Source organism: Apteryx rowi, unplaced genomic scaffold (assembly GCF_003343035.1).
Source record: "Apteryx rowi isolate R43461 unplaced genomic scaffold, aptRow1 scaffold_139, whole genome shotgun sequence".
Taxonomy (NCBI): Eukaryota; Metazoa; Chordata; class Aves; order Apterygiformes; family Apterygidae; genus Apteryx; species Apteryx rowi.
Window position 1 is genome coordinate 275,778 of NW_020447630.1, and position 23,298 is coordinate 299,075.

Consider the following 23,298-nt stretch of genomic DNA (forward strand, 5'->3'; position numbering starts at 1 on the left):
TGGTAGAACCCTTGGAGGAATTCCAGTCTCACCAGTTGGTGAGGGGGGCGGTTCTTTTTACAAAAAGGTAGGTTTGTTAAGTGATGTACATAAACTGTGATTGCTTTTAGTAACCCAGGAGATGAGTTCCTGTTCTGTGTTCTAACCCACTTATTCTGCTTCTAGGATTGCAGCATTCTCCCATCATTGCTGCTTTACCTATTCAGCTGGTTATCTTTCTGGGACAAAACTCTCTTTTAACCTCTGCTGATAAAGTGCTTAGCATGGGAGAGCTTCATGCTGTATTGCAGTTTTTAAAGTATTACCAGAATACAAAAATAAAAGTTTCATTTCTTTTCTAGCATAACTTACTGGATGCTTACATGCATGGTTCTATAATAACAATACCTTGCCATTTCACAATTTTTAATGTATTTATCCTTGCAATGCCTAGGACATAGAGAAGCACTGACATCCTCATTCCACAGATAGTGAAGTAAGGAGTAAGGGCAGATTTTGAATGGTATTTAGACACCTTAAAATTCAATCAGATTTAAGTGTTCTGGCACTTCTGAAAATTCCCCGTAAGTGTTTATTTGTGTCTTGAAGTATTTAAAAACCTTTCAAAAAACTTGTCATGCAGGTCTTAGCAGTGACACACAGACACAGCTGAGCAGAGCTAAAAACTGGAAAACCTGGTCTGCCAGTACTGAGGCTGGCACCTTACTCACTAGACCTTCCCACTTCTCCCAATAGACAGCCTACATTTGTATTGTTTTACATGAATTATTAATACATATGGAAAAGATTCCTGGCAGCAAGACCAGAAATGCCACTGTCCTCCATTAATTATCAAAAAATCATTATCTTTGTGTCATTGTTGGTCCATCCAACATATATCATATTCAATATATAGCACATCTAGCACCATGATGTCTGCACACCTTATTCCTATGCTTGGTTATGTAGTAACTACCCTGAAACAAATTAATCTTTCATAAGCACATTCGCATTTGTACTTCTACTGAAAATAAAACTTTACCTTATCTTTTTCAGATGTAAACAGCTTTAGAGTAATCAATTTGTTTATCATGTCAGCATGGCCTTTTTCAGATGCCAGAAGAAATGGCTTTTTACCTTTCTAGAAAACAATCATGTAAAGAACACAATATTATTGAAAGTAAAATATTCTGCTTCTATTTATCAGATATATGGCAATATAGATGCACGTATATTCTGCATAAACATTTATATATCATATGACTAAGTAAATCAACAAAAAAGTAGACATATACAAGAAGGTCAAGAATTAAAAAAAAAAAGGCAACATTTTCTTAGAGTAAAAAATAGATTATACATCCTGCATATCTTGAAGAAAATATTTGAAAACTGAGCAGAAAAGGTAACAAATGAAGTAGAGATTGTGCTCCAAATATTGAGTTCTTAATTATTCTTAGTATAGAACTATTCCTCAGAAGAACTGTTTCATTAAAAGACTGAGACGCTCAGAAACAGGGACCAAAGCAGTTCAAAGATTTATTTCCATGGTGTAACACATTTGATCAGAATTCTGCAAACACAGTCCACAACCAGTATATCCGAGAAGTTTCCCCTAGGAGGCCTGAATTTAGTGTTCTACATTTGTTTTCTGTTGGTTAAAACCAACAAAAACTTTTCCTCCTGCTTACAATTCAACCTAAGAAATTTCTCTTGACATAAAATGATATCATTGGTCAGACAGGTTGTCTAACCAAAGGCTACCTGATAGTGGCCTATATTACGTGTCTAAGAAAAAAGTGCAAGAAATGGACTAATAGATAATTATGAAACGTTCTCAAGATTCTGAAACACAAAGTCTGAAACACAAAGTTCTGTTTTGTTAAATTAACTCAGCTTTGTTGGCCTTGTCATATGTAGAAAGCATTCAGGATTTTGCAGCATCAGGTCAGTACAATACAAAGCTCCAAAAGAGGATGGGGAGGTTTGTTATTTTGGGGGCAGCTCCTATGTTTTTCCCTATGTAAAGGTAAAATATCCTACTTAGCTAGGCAAGCCTTCAAAGAGAGAGCCCACAGTAAGGTATAGAAATATAAACACAGAAAATCCAATGAGGAAAAGGTTCTTGCACTGCTGCAGAGTAGGTGCACCTCCACTCTTCACAGTGTAGAATGGCTACATGTAGGTCCATATCCTACATTAGATGACATCAAAGAAATAAACAGAAAGTAACATACTGTACCCCATCGGGCTTGTTCAAGTCATTCAGATGAAGATCTTGGAGAAAATAATCAACTATTTTAACACTGTTGTTCTGAGCTGCAAAATGCAGTACATTCATTCCTTCCTGAAAAAATACAAGGCAACTCTGTAAGAACAAGTTTAATTTTTCTCAGCATAAACATGTTTAGAGTTGATTAAAATTTTTCATCAACAAACCTCATTCTCAGTCTTTTGATCAGCACCTGCTTTAACTAATTTTCGCATAATATCCAGATTTCCAGACCAAGCTGCAAGATGAATCACTGTCAGGCCATGCTTCAAATAAAATGAAAAAGACATAGATTACCACCAAAATCTCTCTTTGAAAAAAAAAAAAAGCTTTTTGATTAATTCAGTGTATGAATGGGTTCTGCTCTGCAGGCACAAGAGTGTCAGTATTATCACCTGGCACCGTGACTGGGACTTATCTCACTTAAGTTAAATGTCATGCATCAAGACTTAACTAAGTGTTCAGGCTCCTCCTCTTCTTAACAGAAAGACATCTCCAGAGAAAGATTAATCCCATTCTAAGATAAGGATTTCTAGACAGAAAATTTCTTACTGTAGCTTATAAACTTGTCCTGAAAAAACTTTCAAACTAAACAGGAGAGCAAAATTAAACATTAATTTTTAAAAGGGTAATTTTAAAGGGACTTTCAATTTCAGACCATAATATTTAAAACAATATCATAAAAAACAAAAAACAAAAAACTTATGATTCACTTTTATTCACATCTTCAACTTGCAACCGCATGTGCCCAGCTGCAGCAGGACTATTAATATGCTGATACTTCAACATATAAATAAACACTGACAGCATGAAGCCCTTAAAACGTACCTTCAATAGTTTCTGCAGCTACCTTCTTGGATCACAGCTACAGTTTAGAACAAGTTGACACATGTTAGAAATGCTAAACTGCCTGGAAAATAGGGGCACTATTTTCCCAGTACTAGCAGAAAGTTTTATCTAAGTCACATTTTCATAAAAAAACAAAACAAAACAAAACAAAAAAAAAACCACACACTAGTGTATTATCTTCACAGACATAACTATCAGATATTGCTTCAACAGTCTAGCATAACAGAATGAAGAATTAAAAGACGTTTCATATTGTAACAAGAGGTCCTGCTAGAACACTAGGCCTCCAAACCAGCTAAAACCACTGATGGGAGCCAGGAGTGTGATGAAAACTATTCAAGGACAGAGATACCATGTGAGCACAAAATGGGTTATATTGTTGCTCTGGTATGCAAGCTGTCTGTGCATAATGTAAGAAACTGCTTGTGTTTAATGAGAATTAGGTACGGGAGTCAAGGCTAAAGTAAGAAAATTTTGCCCAGAAGAGCATATAATGTAGGTGAAACGTAACAAGCATGAAGGTTCAGAAGGGAGTCTTGGGATGCAAGGTCACCTTCCCATACATAGCTGCATCAGTAACACCACATTAGGCCAAAATTGCCTAAGGTAACAATATCAAGCACCTAATTTGGGTATAAATTTAACAAAATTGTGACCAATAAGAAAAAATTAATTAAACCTGATAGTCTTTTACAATGAGATGACTGGCTCAGTGGATGAGAAGAGAGCTGTGAATGTTGTTTATCTCAACCTTAGTAAGGGTTTCGACACTGTCTCCTGCAACATCCTCATAGACAAACTGATGAAGCACAGGCTAGATAAACAGCCAGCGAGGTGGTTTGAAAACTAGGTGAACTGCTGTGCTCAAAAGGGTTGTGATCAGTGGCATGATGTCCACATGGAGGCCAGTCACTGGTAGCATACCCCAGGGTTACTGGGGTCAATTACTGTTTAACATCTTCATGGATGACGGGACTGAATACACCCTCAGTAAGTTTGTAGATAATACAAAATTGGGAGGAGTGCTTGATAGACCAGATGGCTGTGGCACCATTCAAAGGGACCTCGCCAGACCGGAGAAATGGGCTGACAGGAACACCATGAAGTTCAACACAGGGAAGTGTGAAGTCCGGCACCTGGGGATGAATTACCCCAGGCACCAGGACAGACTTGGTGCCAACCAGCTGGAGTGCAACTTGGCAGAAAAGGACCTGGAAGTCCTGGACAAGCTGAACATGGGCCAGCCACATACCCTTGTGGCAAAGGAGGCCAACAGCATCCTGGGTTGCATAAGGAAGAGTGTTGCCAGCAGTTTGAGGGAGGTGAGCCTTCTCCTCTACTCAGCACTGGTGAGACATCTGGAGTGCTGACTCCAGTTCTGGGCAGTACAAGAGAGACATGGACATACTGGAGCAACTCCAGCAAAGGGCCACAAAGATGATTAAGGGACTGGAGCATCTGATATATGATGAGAGGCTGAGAAAGCTGGTACTGTTTAGCTTTGAGAAGAGAAGGCTCAGGCCACCTTATCAATGTGTATAAAAATCTGATGTGGGGCAGTTAAGAAAAAGGAGACAGACTCTTCTCAGTGGTGCCCAGTGAAAGGACAAGAGGAAATGGACACAGATTGAATTACAGGAAGTTTAGTTTAAACATGAGAAAGAACTTTTTACTTTAAGAGCAATTGAACACTGGAATCAGTTGCCCAGAGAGGTTGTGGAGTCTCCATCCTCGGAGATGTTCAAAACCAGACTGGAGAAGGTCCTGAGTAACCAGCTCTCAATGACACTGCTTTGAGCAGGGGGCTTGGACTAGACAATCTCCAGAGGTCCCCTCCAACCTCAACGATTCTGTGGGTGGGTTTTTTATTTGGGAGAAGTGTGGGTAGGGAAAAGGTAGTAGAAAAAAGGTGGGTTCAGGAAAAGAAGAAGATAGGGAATAAGGTGTAAAATCAGTTGGAGAACAAAGAAGGGCAGGATGTTGTGACAGGGATCTTGAAGGATTGTGGATGCCTACTGACGGTGGTGAAGCTGACCTGCAGAGCCAAGCCCCCGAGGACACTGGAGGGAACTCACTTGGACAACCTTGCTGGACTCTCCATCATGTCGGAAAGACTTGGTGTGGCAGGGTGGAGTAAGAAAGGATAAACTTGTAAGGATTTGTACTTTAATACTTGGTGCAGGATGAAAGGCAGCAGAATTGTAAATTAACAGTGCTTATGTGTTTAGATGATTTCTTTGTAGTAATATAATTGTGTCTCAATACTAATACTAAAGAATTGTAACTCTATCAATGCAACTCTAAGTTGCAGTGATATAATTGTGAATTAATACTAATAGTGGTGTGTTTATTAGCCAATTAAGGTATTACTACTTTCTTAGAGGTGTGCTGCTTAACTAATAAACATCATAACTATCTCAATCAATCAGTCTCAAGTCTCCAATCTAAAGATGGAGAGTCACACTTGAGAAGTAACACATACATACTGTTAAGAACAGTATTTTGTATTTTTAATCAGCTAACTTCTATGAAGAAATGTTAAGAATGTTTAAAACCCTATGGTTATTAATATAACAATTCTGGCAGAAACTGAAATGCAATAAGGAAAAGTCACAGTCTCTTCATTCTGTTTCTTAGCAATTGCAAGATCAGACTGATTGCCAAAGAGTACATGAATCACTGTCAAATATAGTATGTAATGTCACAATAATTAATCTCTGTAAGCTAATCATGAAGGAATAAGTGTTTTCAGTGTTCTTTGAAGGAAGAAAAGATGATTAACAACATCTATTAATTAAAAGGTAAACCTTAATCAGAGTGAGACTGAGTGACATGTTTAATGGGACCCCAACATAGAGTACTGTAATTCCAACCTGTTTTCAGTGCACCCTGTCAAGGTATTAAAGGACCCATAAAATGTTTTGAATCACCTCATTGCCTCAACAAAGCTGAAAGATAGCCACTGAAATATAATTTGCCATAGAGAAAAATTTACAATAGTTACAGAATAAAATTACATTAACACTATATCCTGCAAAAGATCCAGGAATCCCCTCTCTTAACTGTTGCTACAGAGCACTACTGCTTGAAGGAAAATGTTCATTTCTTATAGAACTACTCTATTTGCATTTATATCATAGCCTATTAATTTCATAGTATTTCATTATTATTCATGCAATGTCTTTCAGAATGTCAGACGAAAGGGAAATCATTACCTACTTAAAGAGCTATCAAAATGTTGATTACAACAGTACAAGATTTGCTTAGGAGCTGATAGAATCCAGAAGAACAGTCATATTTCTTCAAAACAACACCGTTCAGCACCTTCCTTCTGCATGTAGGATATTCACAAGAAGGGAAACTCAGGACAATGTTCCAGAGCAAATTAAGCTAAGCTAAATAGGACATGGGTTTTCCATATTACAGGTGAGTACCCAAGTCAGAAACTGCTGGTAACTGAGATGGACAGGTCTCTTTCATGTTATTTTCCATCAAACAGAAAGTGAAAACAAACTAGGAAGTTTCCTTCCCCCACCATCCTCCCCAACCTGGATTTTGCCTTACTTACAACTTAAACACTGCAGCATACACTGGATAAGGAGAGAGGGGTAAACAGGAGGGGGAGGGAAGGGGAAGGTAAATGATTCATCTATTTTCATTGCTTTGGAAGAAATATAAAAAAAGAAACAAATAGCTTCTCTGGAAAAAAAGTACATACAGTTCATTGTAAAACTCTTAGTTTAAACAGCCTATTTATTAATAACATACCACAAATTTGGCTTTAACATCTGAATCAAATCCTGCACTATGCATCACCATGTTTCCCAACTAAACTAGCCAGAAATCATTCAACCCTTAATGCCTTGGAGGCTGCAGAGTAGCTGACAGAGTCTTGCATTAAGTTGCTCGCATAAAAATGGAAGGAGGGAACACAAGCAGTCACCTTCTGAGCTCCTAGTGATCCCTGGAGCTAAGAAGATTGCTTTTATACAGCTGTGGCTACAGATCAATATACAGCTATCGCAGAGACAGGTTATTTGTACAAGTGGCTTCAACCATCTTTGTGCTCACACAAGTATTCAACATAGCCAACAGTCTGGGCCATACTTTTCATGCTAAGAATGTTTCTTTCATACAAACGTGTGCAGTCTTGAAGCAAATTGGAGCATTTACAGCAAGCATAAAATTTTGTAAAATCAGAGGCACAAGGAAAGTATCTACCTTTATTCTTCCCTAAAGTGTTCCTATAATGTATGAATCAAAATATGCAAAATTATTTTTTATAAATATATATATAAATATACAAAAAAACCAGCTTTGCTTACCTGATCTGCCATGTCAAGTCTAGCTTTGTGATAGAGAAGAAAATCCACTGCAGATACATGATTTCTTGCAACAGCAAAATGAAGGGCAGTGCGCTTCAACTGAAATAAGCAAAGCTTTGGTTGTCAGGTCCGTAAGAGAATTCTTTTCATTATTATGCAGATGATCAGGATTTCTGAATTCTCTGCTTTTTAACAAATATACATTTGCATATTTCTCCAGCAACAGCCAGACTTGGTCTTTATCTGTATTTCTGTTTGCTTGGATAGAATTTAGATATTGATCTTAAAGATTTATAGTAGAAACAGAACAGTTTAGTTACTCTATGTAGCATCGTAATCCCTTCACTGAAATTCACTGAAGTGTCAAAGCAGGATTAAGTAATCACACACTGTCTAGAAGAGATGCATGCAATACAAGAAACATTCACATTTACTATTGTATTATATGGTTTGATTTGAAAAAGAACTAGATTTCCGCAATTAGATTTGATTTTGGTGCCCTGCTTGCTTTTGACTCTCTCTTCAACACATGATGAGATTTCTCCTTCACTCAGTATTAGTTACCTTTCCAAACTGACCCATTATTTAGGTAAATGAAGGTTTTTACCTTGCAAACATAGTAATTTCACATTTGTGAATAGGCTCAAGGCTTATCAGAAACACTTGATTAATTTTTCACTTAGGTAACTAAAGGCATGAATTTAAAATGGATTGGTTAAACTGCATTAAACCTTAGAGGAGACAGCTTCATTTACAATTAAAATAACCATTATTGGATTTAACACGATTCACAGAAAGTTCCCATACAAGGAGACAATGTGATTTAACCAATTAACTTTAAAAGTGAGTTTGAATTTGTTTATTCATGTGTAAGGCTAAATTTACAGCTATATGAGTTAGAAGTATAAAAAGGTGGGATTTAGACTGTCAGACTTAAGCCAAAAAGCCTCTTAGCACAGAAACAGTTCACAGAATCACAGAATCGCTGAGGTTGGAAGGGACCTCTGGAGATCATCTAGTCCAACCCCCCTGCTCAAGCAGGGTCACCTAGAGCATGTTGCACAGGATTGCGTCCAGGCGGGTTTTGAATATCTCCAGAGAAGGAGACTCCACAACCTCTCTGGGCAACCTGTTCCAGTGCTCTGTATCAACAAATTCACCTTTTGGCAGCCTAGCTTATTTTGCTTGGAAATACAGTGGCTGGAACAATCAATGCAAACAAAAGAACAGTTTTGCCAGTACAGTCTCCACTATGAACAATTGATACACAATACTCAAGTAGCTACACTGGTAAATCTCTCATAGGATAGATTTGATTTAAGGATGAAGGAGTAAAGATTCAAATTACTGGACGGTAACAGTATTTGGTTTAATTCCCTGTATTCTGGAAAGGAATAAGGAGGCAAGAACTATTTTTAAGTAAGTGGGTTCGACTGTTACTTTCTATGTATTTATAGTACTATGTATGTGTTGGGAACACTATCTTTGTTCAAGGTTACTTTGCTCAAAAGAGTTCTGTCTCCCTCTTTTTTACAAACAAACCAAGGAAAGTAATTGTACATTTGCCTTGACTCCCAGTGGGGAAAAATGCACGTGGGCATGGGAAGCAAGTTTTTTCAGAAGCCACGGTTAAGTAACATTAGGATGTACATGCTTAGATGATTTAGATGCAGCCATTGGGGGCAAACTGTTCTCCATTTCTTGTAACTCCCTGATTAAATACCAGGACAACTGAATTGTTGTTGAACTGCCTCTAATGTGGAGCAGGGAACTGTATTTCAATATGGTGAAATACACTTCCTCAGATTTTAGGCCTAGAGCTGGTATCAGTATAAGATATACATTCTTATCTATTTATGGCAAATCTGAACTCTGATCTCAGCCTGAAGACAAAAAGACATGGTAGAATGCTCCTATGTTTCCGCACACACTGAACAATATCATTTCACTGGCATTTTAAATCTCCAATTTTAGCAGCATAAATCCATTCTTAAAGTGTCTGTGAGGTTAAGTCTTCCCATTCTAAAAGATGGGGAACTTGGGACAAAGAAATTAATCACCCAAGAGCACAGAGGCAATATTAGAGCAAGGACCACAATTCAGGAGTCCTTAATTCCCAATTTTATGCACAGACAAGTAGCAAATTCAAAGGCCTGTGAGCTTTGCTGCATGAAATCCTACAGAGGCTAACTGGACACATGAAATACTGCTTAACCAGATTCTAGAAGGGGACTCTCAGCCTCATCACCTTGCAGCTGACTGCGCTAGTTACATCGGGAGCCCACTGCACGACCCAACATGAGTCACATTTCAGACCACTGATCTGTCAGATACTTCATACTCACAGTATCTACAGCATTTATGTTAACATTCTTTTTAAACAATTTTTCCATGGCTTCCAAATTGTTCATTTTAGCAGCATACTGAAATTCTCTCTCATCTGGCAATACTGTGAAAAACATGACAAAAAATTTATATTACTAAAGAAATAGCCACAACAAACTTAAGTGATGATACTGTTCTTACCTTCTGTTATTTGTCCTGATTTAATATATTATGTGAATCATTTGCTTCTCATCATAGAATTGTTCCAGGATTGCATTTTTTCCTCTAGAGACATCTGGCTGATGTTTCTAGTTTCAAATTTTAAGTGCAAATAGACTCTTCACAGAACAAAGTATCATTATTGCTCATGGTAATGAGAGTTCATTTATGAAGCTCCTGCTATCAAAACGGATCCCAATGCATTTTATGAATATAACAGCCAACAGTACAAACTACAGAATTCATTTCATATCCTTGGGAAAAGTTGCTCCATTTTACAACAGAATACATCACCAAAATACATAACAACATACACCAGTAACTGACTGGTATGACCCAACTGAAATGGCAGGAGGTTTACAGGAAAAAAAGATTAGTACTTGTACTTAAAATTTGGCCAGAATGAGTAATTTACTATTCTGCCAAGACCTTCCTTTAACGCCTCAACCCAAAACAGAACATCTGTTTGGTCAACTAAAGTAGCTACAGCACACAATTGAACCACTGTAATAAAATACATACTGTTTAGTTAACTTTGGAAAATGAAATTACAGTGCTTGATAACCAGTTTAGCTGACCTGGAAGTCAGAGTATTTTTTCTATCAGCATGTTCTACCTTAACATTTAACACTTGGATAAAATTAGGATATTAGCTGCAAGAAATGGTATCAGCTACTCTTAATTTACTAGCATATCACAGTCAAAAAAGTTAATCACTTAGCTTTCAGACCAAAATGCCCTAGAGAGAAGCTATCTAAGAATGCATTTATCCAATGTTATCAACAAAGAGGACAGCACTATCCATTGAACTAGAAACTGCAGCAACCATTTGTTCCTTAGAGAGATCTCACACGAGTTCCGTCCTACTGCATTCTCTCTAAGTTTATTAACAGCTAATGAGAATACAGCTTGAGGCAGCATGACTGCAGAGCATACTAAAGAAAATCAGCATGGCATTCACTTAATTGCATCTTACACATTACTCATGATTATAATCTCAGTGAGAATAATCACAGTTGTCCTGCGCAAAACAAGCTAAAAATTAAACCGGACAGTTCCAAAGCTATTTCCAGGCTTTCCTACACCTCAAACAGAAGCATCCTCCCAAAACTCTATTCAAATCAGAATATATTATTTAGCCCATTTTGCAAAACAGGGGCCACAGATCAAGAAAACAAGCAGCTGCAAACAAAAATGCACATATACACTAAATATTTAAATAGTAATATTGCTATAGCTATGATTATTGTCTTAGCTTTCAAATATTAAAAGTAATATCCTGCTTTCCTTCAGTTGAAAAAGTCACCCAGCTTTCACCAAAACAATGTCATGTCATTACAAAGAATGGTCTCAGCAGATCAGGTCAAAGGTCCATTTGCATGAATATCCTGCCTCCAACTGTGGCTGACAGAAGATGCCTTGGGAAGAGCGTAAGAATTGAACACAGTGGTAGTAATATTTCCACAGAATATTTGTCCAGATTCATGCAAAAATTTTAACCAAAGTTACCATTATGCATATGGAAATTTCCATTTCTTCAAATTCTCCATGTCTAAAATGTGTTATATGCAAGTTTTCAAACAAATTGTATGTAACGCGTGTTCCGTAAAACTCGCACCTGTGACAAGGAGCATGACTGACAACTGAATCAGCATTGTGAGCAGTGATCTTTGCAGAATACACACCTCACTTGTAGTTTTCATAGTCTACACCCATAAAGAAGTACCTGCTAGAGATTTCCACTATCTTGGTGTCAAACATAGGTAAACCAGTGGTCACAAGATACCTTGTTCAAAGAAAATCTGTGGTAAAAACAGAAACAAAATGTAGGCCACCAATTAGCTGTAACTGTGTCTAGTCACAATTAGGCCACATCCATTCCCAGCAGTTGCTGACAAGCACTTGTACATGTACCTTACATGAAGGTGCAGAGCCAAACACTTGCAACTCAGGACATTCAGGAACAATCCCAATAGATTACTTACACTGCCTTCAAGGAACAAGAGACAGCAATGTTGCTTTACTATATCTGCACCAGAAAGGACAGTTTTGCTGTAGTTCTGAAAAGGAATTAATGATTGCTCTTCTCCTCCTGTTCACAAGTGATGAACTGGAAGTACACAGTTAAAAAGAAGACTTTTTGCTCAGGGTATGATGTTTTCTAATCTCTCTCTCTTAATAACTCTTAATTCAGGAAGTAAGAACAGCAGCACTCCAGGCACACTGCTGTGCTAACTTTCTGCACAACCTTTTCCTACTTCTGCAAAATACTTTTTCCATGCATAAAGTTACCAAAGTATAGAATTGTCAGACAACAGATTTATGGAAGCTTTCTACCAGAGCTGTGGTTTCCAGAACTTGGTGTTCCTTGCATTATTAGCAATCACTATTTTCAAGTAGCAGCAGCAGCACATAATCCACTTGTGGCTGTTAATTCTTTTTGTTTTGTTTTCCATGGCTTCATACAAAATTTTTGGCTCACTGATCTACAGGTTTCATCAAAATAATTATATTTCACAGAATCACAGAATCACAGAATGGTTGAGGTTGGAAGGGACCTCTGGAGATCATCTAGTCCAACCCCCCTGCTCAAGCAGGGTCACCTAGAGCACATTGCACAGGATTGCGTCCAGGCGCGTTTTGAATATCTCCAGAGAAGGAGACTCCACAACCTCTCTGGGCAACCTCTTCCAGTGCTCTGTCACCCTCACAGTGAAAAAGTTTTTCCTCATGTTCAGATGGAACTGTCTGTGTTTCAGTTTGTGCCCGTTGCCTCGCGTCCTGTTGCTGGGCACCACTGAAAAGAGTCTGGTCCCATCCTCTTGACACCCTCCCTTCAGATACTTGTACACATTGATAAGATCTCCTCTCAGCCTTCTCTTCTCCAAGCTAAACAGGCCCAGCTCTCCCAGCCTTTCCTCATAGTGGAGATGCTCCAATCCCCTAATCATCTTTGTAGCCCTTGGCTGGACTTGCTCCAGTAGTGCCACATCCCTCTTGTACCGGGGAGCCCAGAACTGGACGCAGTACTCCAGATGTGGCCTCCCCAGGGCTGAGTAGAGGGGGAGGATCACCTCCCTCCACCTGCTGGCAACACTCTTCCTGATGCAGCCCAGGATGCCATTGGCCTTCTTGGCCACAAGGGCACATTGCTGCCTCATGCTTAACTTGGTGTCCGCCAGCACTCCCAGGTCCTTCTCGGCAGAGCTGCTTTCCAGCAGGTCAACCCCCAACCTCTACTGGTGCATGGGGTTATTCCTCCCCAGGACCCTGCACCTGCCTTTGTTGAACTTCATTTTTTTTCCCCTCTCTCCTTTCTTGAATTTCCTCTTGTGGTATCCACAATATGAAATCTGTCAGTATCTTGAAAAGAACATAGACTAAAACAGGAATTTGGATGGGCTGAAGAGTTCTAAGGAGGGAAAATACAAAAATAATGACAACACTACATTCCAAGTCATTTTCACTCTACAGTTTCTAAAAATTAAATCATAGTTAATGTTTTTGATAACATTTTTTTTCTTTCAAAATTCTCTCCATTTTCATGCTTGTTACTGTAAAAAAATGACTAGAGCAAAGTGGTTATATATTTAAGTCACGAGAATATTTTTCTAAAATAATCATTTTCCGATTTAAAGAAGTCATGTGAAAACCATCTATTGAATCTTACAGTAATATTTCATTCATATGTTTTCCTTTCTGCTCTTATCAGCCTTCTTTGCAAATCTGGAAACAGGAAGCATGACCCAGAAGAACAGTGCTTGGTTATCACATTGAGATCACAGGACATGGCCACAGTACAGGTTAACAATTACCATTCGGTTTCCACAAATAACCCATTTGCACTATTTGCAGCCCACACTGTAAGAGACTATTCTTCAACAAACTGATTTGCAAGATGAAATCTACAGTCCACAGTCACTGAGTCACACCACTGACTTTACTGAGACTGGAACTTCCTCCCTTTTCTCCCCCGGGGGACTAAGGTCCTGAATCAGTTGGGCTGTTTACACATACTTAACATCAAATGTGTGACTAATCCCGGTGAACACCCTCAGACAATTTCAGGAGTGAAGTTAAAGTGGGGTGCCAGACAGTTTGCAGGACCAGGCTCTTGGAAGATGAACATGCCAAACCCCAACTCCTGATCCCAGATCTACCAGAGCTGTAATAATAAAGGTGCTACGTGTACTCATTGCTATTTTTTTACTACATATAAAACAGCTCATGTTTTGCTTCTTTTTGTTCACAACTCATTTTTAGCTTTGCTTGAGACAAAAGGGAGATTCAGACAGACATGACAGCGCTGGCAACCCTGACCTCAGTTTGTGTGCCGCTCCGCTCCGCTCCCACCCAGCCCGTTGTCTCTGGACGTGGCCTGCGGCTCAGCCCGACCAGGAGTAAATGATGGCCAAGGGCAGCAGCAGCCCAAACCCAGCTCTGCCCACCCGGGTTCCTGCTTCCCCGCTTACTTCCCCAGGACACCAAAGCGCAACCGCAGGTCTCAGACACCACAGGGGCCTGGGGAGAGGCAGAAGCAGAGCCGCCTACTTGGGACTGATTGCTCAAGTGGGTGAAGGCGAAAGGAGAACTCCCCTCCTCCCAGGCTGACTCCCATCACAAAGTTTAATGACTAGTGATTTTAAAAAAACCCTGCTCTCCCCCCGCAGCCCAGTACAGGAGGCACAAAAGCCCTTTGGCGCTTCCAGCTATTCACTTCCTGGAACAAAGCGCCGAGTTACTAACTGAAAGCCAGGCCTCGCCTCAGCGCCCCTGCCGCCCCGGCCCTGCCCACTCACGACTGTCGTGGCTGGCGGCTGCCGGCCTCGCATCCTCCCCGAAGCCGAACAGATCGCTCAGCCCCTTCATTGCAGCCTTCACGTCCTCGTTCTCCCCTGAGGGAAGGGGCCTCATGCAGGTGTGCTGAGGGAGGTCCTGGGCATTTGCCTGGGGTGTTTTCCCTGCTGCACTGAAAAACCGGTTCTACGGTTGCAAATTGAGCCAAGCAGCCCGCGGGCCTGGCAGCGCTCCCCCGGCACCTCCCCAGCACGCCTGCAGCACTGCCTTGCACTAGCACTTGGCCACAACGGCCTGAAGAGGCAAGGGTGAGTAGTAGCTTTAGGTATTTGCTTCAAAAGCCGGCGGGGACTAAATACACAGAGCTTTTGACATTAGCTAGGCAACATGTCACCCTTGCACAGTCCTCCCATAGCACAGAACAAATAGCAATTTGCACATACAAACACATGCATGGACAAAGAGGCAGTCCTGTTTCCTTCCGCAGCACTTCCCAATCATCACACAAACGTGAAGCACTTTTGAAAGTGATGCCACAAGAAAACACGTGCACACACAGCCAGGTGCGGGTACACACACAGGGCGTGGGTACACACACAGGGTGGACACTATAGCTTGCATGGGCCCCTAGAGCTAGGCAGCTTTGTTACTAATTGCAGGGTAGTCATGGAGCTCTGTGCAGGCTGAAGGGCATTTTCTTGGGAAATTCCTCTTGGAGTTACTCTACTTCAGACCAGTGGTCACTGGATCAGAGAGGGAGACTGCCTCTGTGCCCCTCGCAGGTCTGACTCACTCTTGGGATGCTAGAGACTGAGGTGCTTCTGACATGAATTATTCAGGGCAGCAACATGCACATAAGTAGTACTATCATGAGACACAGTTAATTTTCAGGTAGATGATACTCTCTTTTGTCCAAGCCCAATTGAAATTGATACATACATCCCCAAGGTTCAGGTTTAGTGAACTGACATCTTCTTGAGACCTATTTAATCACAGAATTCTCAGCTTATCTTGAAATTCCAACTCCACTATTACTTTCATCTACTTAAACCAGCATTGATATTTCATTTTATGTAGATAACTGTCACCTCAGATTACACAGTTGTCTTAACTTCTAAAATTATTAACAGTATAAATATTTATGGTAACTGTAATCTGACAGACTCAAAGTAGTTTGTAAATCAAACAAATCTGGATACAAAACTATTTGCTCAGATTCTGCTTATTGTACATAAATGGATTTTATAGTTCTTTTCTCCGTTCAACATTTTTGATACTGCCAGGCTGTGATGTACAGTATTCTTTACATGTGATACACCTGAGTTTCATGAGACAGTTTTTATCAACTGTACTCTAGTAGAGGAACTTTTTTTGGCTGAAAAATCAGCACAAAAATAAACCCTGTGCAGCAAGAACAACTAGATGGTTTAGCCATATGGAGATTTTGCTTTTACCCGCTTCCTGTGAGTCAAATGTTCCAGCACATCATCTTAAGAGAAAGAGCTTTATTTTTGTATGGGGACTGAACACGTAATAAAGGCCCACTGTTCACAGTATTAATGCTCCTTCCCCACATGAAAGAGAAAGGACAACTTTAGAATTATTAGATTCACTTCACACAACTGAAACCAAAGACATGATAGATTTGCAGCCTCAAACATAACCAGAGTTGCAGCATGAACCTCGAAACCAGGAACATAGTTGTACCTATAGCCTAGAAACACCGTCTATCAGTTTCAGGTTCTAATTACTATCATACAGTGACTATTATTTCATAGCTTATCCCTGTTCTCTTAATCAACTTTTTCAGTACAGCTGTTTTATGTACTCAAACTTTGCAAATGCTAAGTTCACCACAATCTCTATACAACTCACCACAATAGTGACCCTTTCAAAAGGTCCCAGCAACTTGCAGAAAAGACTGATGAAGAAAACATCCACACCAGAGGGTGGAGCAAGGGACTACTGGAACATCTTCCTCACTTTTCTTCACAGGTCCCTCTCTCCCAGGAACCGAGAAGACCAGGAATTCAGAGTATTTGTTAATATTGGAAAATAATAGTAAAAATAAATACATAAATAAGTAAATCCAGTAAGACCAAAAAAAAAAGTGAAGTGAGACAAAAGTATGGCTGGAAATAGTGTATTAAGGGAACAAACAAAAACGAAGTCTTATAAAAGGAGGTGAGACCTGAAGCTAACGTCATGGCAGCAAGTATTAGATTTTAATGAAAAGTATTAAATTCTGTAGGATTCTGAACCAAGTGGTGTATAAATTGCTAGCCTGTGCAACTGCAGCACCTTAAAGTTATGCTCTTTCCCCTCCTCATCTCCTATTGTTACAACCAGACTAGCTGCTGTGACTTGCCTTGAGAGCGCTCATTTGAATGTTTATGGAGAAGCCTAATCTCAACTGGTGCTGCTGTATACCAATGGACATAAGAAAAGATATGGTAGAGATCCTACAAAACACCAGCTGAACAACAAACTGAGGGCACCCGCAGGCTGCTCCCTAGGCTCACTTGCAGGCAACAGGACTCTTGACAACTATGTTGATACAATCTCTTGCTTGGCTCTGCATGCTACAACGTAAGAGACAGAGGAGGATGTTATAAACATGGTAATAATTCCAACAAGAATTAAGCTACTGACAGAGCAATTCCTGCCCAAACTCTGCCCTGCTGAAGTTCCTACCTGTAGAATTACTGCCACTTTAAAGATCAGCTTCAGGAGCTTTGAGAACAAAACAGCATAAGCAACAGTTTACCTATATTCCCAGCATGAAGAACTGGATGTTTTCCAAATCTCCAACCTTTCCAGATATAAAGAATCTATCAAACTCCCAGGTCAGACAACTAATAGACTTGAACAAAATGGGTGAATGTGATATCCAACCACAGTAAGACATTCTGCAGATATTTCAAAACTTAGAATAAATGAAGATATTACTAGAGATGACAGTAAACAGGTTCAATAGGAAAATGCTATTCTGTAAGCTTTTATGTACTGGCGATTTACAAGATACTATGACTGTCCTAGTTATGTCAAGCACATACTCCTTAGAAATAAATGCTCCGTGGCCATGCGCATGTTGTCTGCATTTCTCTTCTTCAGAAATGGTGGAGAGAAGAATGTAAGATCACAGAAGCATCATCCTTTTCTCTGTCATATATAATTAGAAGAGAAATTCAAGATGATGTACATATACACCCACCGTAAATAACAGATACTGACACTACACAAAAATTTTCATCTGTTGCCATCCTAGCTCATTCAAGTGCTTCAAAGCAGTCGTCATTAGGACTGTTGATTTAACAAGCGTGGAATGGCTCTCACGCAGAAATAACCTATACCATAAGTTAGACCCAGGTAAGCCATAAAAAAACTTTCTGGATGTTAATGAAAGCAGATTTTAGGTTAAGGTCAGTTACTACCAATGCAACGCACAGGTATTATATACATACACATATATATGCACTGAGAAAAATGCAAGACAAAATATTCACTTGCACAGTTTTCTCCATAAGAGCTGAGGAAAAAAAACAAAACACCCCACACAAAACATGACAAAAAGTTATGACATAACTCCTGCATTGAAGGCCTTCTTCAGATAAAAACACTAATAAGTGCTGCATAACAACTTACATGGAATAGAAAAAAATGCTTCCATTTCAAGTTGCAATAAATATTTTGCATGGAAAAGATTAAAACAATTTCACCAGGCATCTTCTGTAAATATACAGAATCACTTTTCTAAAAGGTAGTAACGTTTTATACACATCTCAAATACAGACATTTCTGTCTTTAGACTAATACTGTGAGTTCTATTTCCATATTAACTCTAAGAAACTCCACGATCTTAATTTTCAATACTCAAAGATAATTCTATGACACTTTTGTAGAGATGATAAAAAAACTTCCCAGGCTAAGACAGACTTATTTTATTTGTTCAAACATTTACAGTAGTGTTTTTTTTTTTTTTTTTTTTTTTGCTAAGCAATGCACAAATAAAAATATAAATTTTAAAGAAATGCACACAAAGGGAAGATAATACTCAAATTCTACATGTTTATTGAATCAGACCTTGTGTTAACATATGACAGTGAGGAACAGTCTAGCAACTCAAATAAGGACTTAAGACACAGCCTACAGACAGATGTAGGCTAATTATGGGATAGATGTTTCTAAACAGCAGTGGCAACTTAAGCTATTGCTCCCCCAGTTGCTTTTAGGTTTCCCTAACCAAAAGTTTCCATCCCCCAGCTCCATCAGCAGAACAGCACATGCTGAATGCTCGCTGACCTACTTTAGACAAAGTCAACTGAGCTAGCTTACACAGCAGTCTGAACTAGCCCAGATGATTTAGTCCAAAGCAGATCAGGGAGCACTGACATGAATCCACATGACAGAGCTGTGGGCATAGTGGCTTCCGGCGAATGAGTAGAGATGAGGAGGTAGAGATGGTGAATTTTTAAATCATTCCAGCAAATCTGGAAGTGATTAAGCAGATTCTGGACTTAACCAGAGCATCCAGAACAGATCACATACACATTTGTTTGGAGGAAAAAAAAAAAAATCCCCCCCTCAAAAAACAGAAAAACACCACAGAGTAATCCCAATACAGTTAAACAACAAAACAGATGCTTCTATCATCATCATTTCTTTAAAGACTATGCAATTTAAAAAGCAGCTTACATTTCATCAAGGGCTCATCATTGCTTGTATAACTTTAAGAAGTATGCTATCATCATAAATTATTTGCTTGATAAATATTATTCAATTATAATAAAATATAGATATTTAAGCAATCTGGTGTGGAGAGGAAAATATCTTAACAGAATATTTTAAATATTTGCACTTCACAACTTCCCCCTTCCACACGTGCTCATAAAATATAGTTTATTAAAAAATACAAAACATTTTTCAAAGAGAAACATGGGTAATAATAAGGAAGCTGTTTCATTTCAGCATCAAGAATATCTACAGGCCATTCATACTATTATTGCACTACAAGACTTTTTAGTTAGAATGAATTTACTGCCATTGAAAGGTACCAACCTGACAGTTTCAAAGAAACCTGAAGTTCTCTGTCTCTTTCAAAAGGCCAAGGATCAAACAGCGGATATCTGGCTAACATGAAGGCATCCTTTTCTCATCAACAGGTTTATTACATTTTTTAAAATCAGTGAAATCATTTTGTATCTTGTAAGACTGAGCCTGTCAGGGTTGGTGTATCACCTCTTATTGAAGTAATTTTCAGGGAGTACAGCAGAAACTTGCCTGGGCTCTGAATTCTTGCTCTTTTCCTTTGAAACTGCAACACCAACCAGTTTTTGTCTCAACTGATGAAACAAATGTTCATAAGAACTGAAATCAGGAAACTCACCTCTTCTTTACTGTAACACAGCTAATACCGCAAATCAGTTTAGTGCTGAATTGTCAGAGGAAGTGCAAGCGTGAGTTAGTACGTCTGCCACACGCAGCCCAGCACTGGGCACGGCAGGGCTGCTGGCGCGGGGCTGCGATGAGGGCCCTCACGCGAGCCCAGCCTGGCGCCCTAGCTGAGGACACCTGCTTGCGCAGGCAGCTGCCCTGCCGGCTCGCTCAGCGGCAGCTCCAGCCTCCCTGCTCTGTCTGTTGAACCAGTGGAGGCAACCCACAAGACTGCTGGTGACTCCAACAAAGTAGTTTCACATTTTCAACACAAACAAACAAAAACTAAGTGCTAGCAAATTTTGTTTCTCAGAAACAACTGAGAAAATTGTATTATTCTCAAAAAAATTAAATGATCTCRGTTGTCTTCTCATCATGTTCTTTTTATACAGCATGCAATGACTTCAAAGAGACAGTCATCTGACTCAAGCCTACCACTGATGCTAAGTTAATTTGCAGTCATAAAAAATTATGAAATACTTCATACAGAACACATTGTTACATAGTCATTTAAAAAACATTTCAATTGTATGCTTGGAATTGCTTGACTTGGCCTTTTTTGGTACTGACTGTGAAGTTGCAAGTCCAGACCTAAAGTTAAAGAAAAAAAAAAAAAAGAGGGAAACATACGTAACACATTCACACAACTTTACAAAACTGAATAATTTGATAGCTTTATTATTTTAAAATAAGAGTGTCCAGAAAACCCTTACCTTTTTGTTCCTTGTGATGGATTTGTACACTGTTGTCCTCTACTTAAACTTCCTGAAGAATAATTGAGAACGACCAAAATGAATTACTCATACAGAAAGAATGCTGTGGAAAATACATGCCTAGCAAAACTTTTAAAAGCATAGTTCTGGGTAAAGCTTTTCCTTCCCATTCTTTTCTGACATACCTGAACTCAATCTCTCTCAAGAAGTAGGTAGCATTTTATTATCTGCAGTTTCAGTACTGTTATTTATAGTAACATATTTAAAAGAGAAAAAACAAAAACCTTTAGTTATTGAATTTTAAGGGATTAATTTGAACCCTGTTGCAGTTGTTATAAATATTTCAGCAGAATGTAGTTGATTTTCAGGCTCGTTATTGAAAACTGTTTTCAAATTGTTTATTCTTTAGGGGAAAAAAGAATCTTTACTAACAGGAAGGCTTTCATTTAAAACAAAGCCTGTCTGCACAGTTAACAACAATAGTACTTACAAAATTTTCTTTGTAAAAGATTCATATTGTAAGTCTTAATTGCGTTCTAGTAACTTCAACTCATTAGCATTTTAATTCCATCTCATTAAGCTCTCAAGCTAGATGAGAAACAAGGCATTTTAAGCAGCTACAGAAATACCTGTGCATTGCCTCTAATCTTGTCAAAGATTCTTCATCATCATAACCCCCAAATTAACTCTTCATCAAAAAGAGAAGCTACTTGAGTAAATAAGCTATTGGTTTGGCATGTTACAAGTGCAGTTATGTGACACGTTTTATTGGTGGAGGGGAAAAAAAAAGGAAAAAAAAGGTTTGCAAGTTCCTGCCTTTATGCTTTAGTTCACTACCTCTTTGTTTTTGCCAACACATTACTTAATGGAACTTTTATGTCAACTGAATGAAATGATCCAGGTTAAAAACATTTTCACTGATAGAAATTTCAGAGTGACCTTACAAACACCTTTCTGAGCATGGTTGGAGGGATAGCAAACATGGGATTGGACAGAAATGAGTAGTAATTCCTACATCACCTTCACCACAAAAGAGAACACACTGCGTAACTACCACCTCATTCATAAATCTAATTTGTCATTGAAAGGGATTTGATATTTTTATTTAAAAAGGTTTACTCTTACACAGACCTTACATAAATTAATTTGTGGCAACAATCTCAAAGCCCTGAAAAGTTCAAAGTATACCATAACCAAATTATTTTTATTACACAAGTGAGTAATTGGAACAATCAAATAAATCTTCATGTGTATACTCACCAACTCTGTCTGAATTTTCCATATTGTAAGTCTTAGTAGGACAATCATTTTTTTCTGTCAGCTCCTGGATAATGCCTTTATTTAAGCAGATATCCACATGCCTATTAAATGACATAAGGCTAGTGGTTTTCTGTTCTAAATTACAAACTGGACAAACAAGAACATTGTCTTCTTTGGCTTCAAAGAAACAGGATGAACTAGTTTCTTCTATATTCTCAGGCTTTTCAAGATGGTCTGCATTCTCTAGAGGAATTCTTTTGGGAAGAAGACTCTGTTTTATACACACATTTCTAGCCATATCACTGAGCTGGCTAGGCTGTCTTTCTTCGTGAGGTTTATCAACTACTATCTGAGTGAATTTTTCTGTGCTATTTCTAGCAGAGTTGCCAGATGTACTTGTTGACTGGCACGTACCTGCTAACTGATCTGTTTTATTTTTTTGACATACCTCAACATTTTCATTTTTACAGCACTGAAAAAAGTTAAATGTATTTTCTTTTGAATTCTTGTTCTTTGATATTTCTACAGTATCTTTAACAAGACTCCCAGCAAGGCACTCATCAAGATGTCTGTTAAGCTCTTCCAAATTACTGCTTCTTTGCTCCTCAAAGCAAACAGGGCAGGTGAAGATCTTACATGCAGCAGAATTCTGTATGGTTGTGACTTTGCTTTTTTCTTCCATAAAATTTGCTGATGATTTCCTATCATGAAAGAGCTGCTTATCTACCATTTCATTTAGAAAAAGATCCTCACTGTTTTGTTGCCTTGCAGCTCGCTTTTTATCAAAAAAACTCCCTCCGGGAGTTGCTTCTGAATTTTTTGTGCAGTATTCTTGGTTGGATTTCCCTGGCTCAAGCCTAAGAAAACTAATTTCTTTTCCCGATTTCAAAAAATTTGTAATGCTTTTTTGTTGGTATTTCTTCTCTTCTTCACTTAGAAATCCTGATACTCGTACACCTAATGATGAAGAACAAAAGTTATAAATTATAATACCAATTTTATGAAATTTTGATATTAGTACTTAATGAACACCTTTCTCAGGTATACAACCACTCAATAAAAGTGCACCTTAACTCTAAACAGAACCTATACTACCTGCAAATGCTAACAGCAGATCACAAGATCCATA

At 38.7% G+C, this 23,298-nt stretch overlaps 2 protein-coding genes across 17 annotated transcripts in view; both read right to left on the reverse strand.

The window, feature by feature from the left end:
- Window positions 1-18,733, reverse strand: part of ANKDD1B (ankyrin repeat and death domain containing 1B) — a 35,589-nt gene extending 16,856 nt beyond the window's left edge. For 4 of the 5 annotated variants that reach the window (XM_026057387.1, XM_026057386.1, XM_026057385.1 and 1 more), the window contains exons 1-6: window positions 14,766-18,733; window positions 9,768-9,871; window positions 7,423-7,521; window positions 2,416-2,514; window positions 2,219-2,323; window positions 1,022-1,120 (exon numbers count right to left, since the gene is read on the reverse strand). In XM_026057387.1, the coding sequence (XP_025913172.1) occupies window positions 1,022-1,120; window positions 2,219-2,323; window positions 2,416-2,514; window positions 7,423-7,521; window positions 9,768-9,871; window positions 14,766-14,880 (621 nt within the window). In that variant the 5' untranslated portion in view covers window positions 14,881-18,733. Of the gene's footprint in view, window positions 1-1,021; window positions 1,121-2,218; window positions 2,324-2,415; window positions 2,515-7,422; window positions 7,522-9,767; window positions 9,872-11,651; window positions 12,495-14,765 lie in introns of those variants that run through there. The other variant, XM_026057388.1, reaches the window with a different exon arrangement.
- An 84-nt stretch (window positions 18,734-18,817) lies between these two features.
- Window positions 18,818-23,298, reverse strand: part of POLK (DNA polymerase kappa) — a 37,569-nt gene continuing 33,088 nt past the window's right edge. For all 12 annotated transcript variants that reach the window (XM_026057369.1, XM_026057368.1, XM_026057365.1 and 9 more), the window contains 3 exons: window positions 22,170-23,126; window positions 20,910-20,961; window positions 18,818-20,787 (listed from right to left, as the gene is read on the reverse strand). In XM_026057369.1, coding sequence (XP_025913154.1) covers window positions 20,703-20,787; window positions 20,910-20,961; window positions 22,170-23,126 — 1,094 coding nt within the window. In that variant the 3' untranslated portion in view covers window positions 18,818-20,702. The remainder of the gene's footprint in view (window positions 20,788-20,909; window positions 20,962-22,169; window positions 23,127-23,298) is intronic.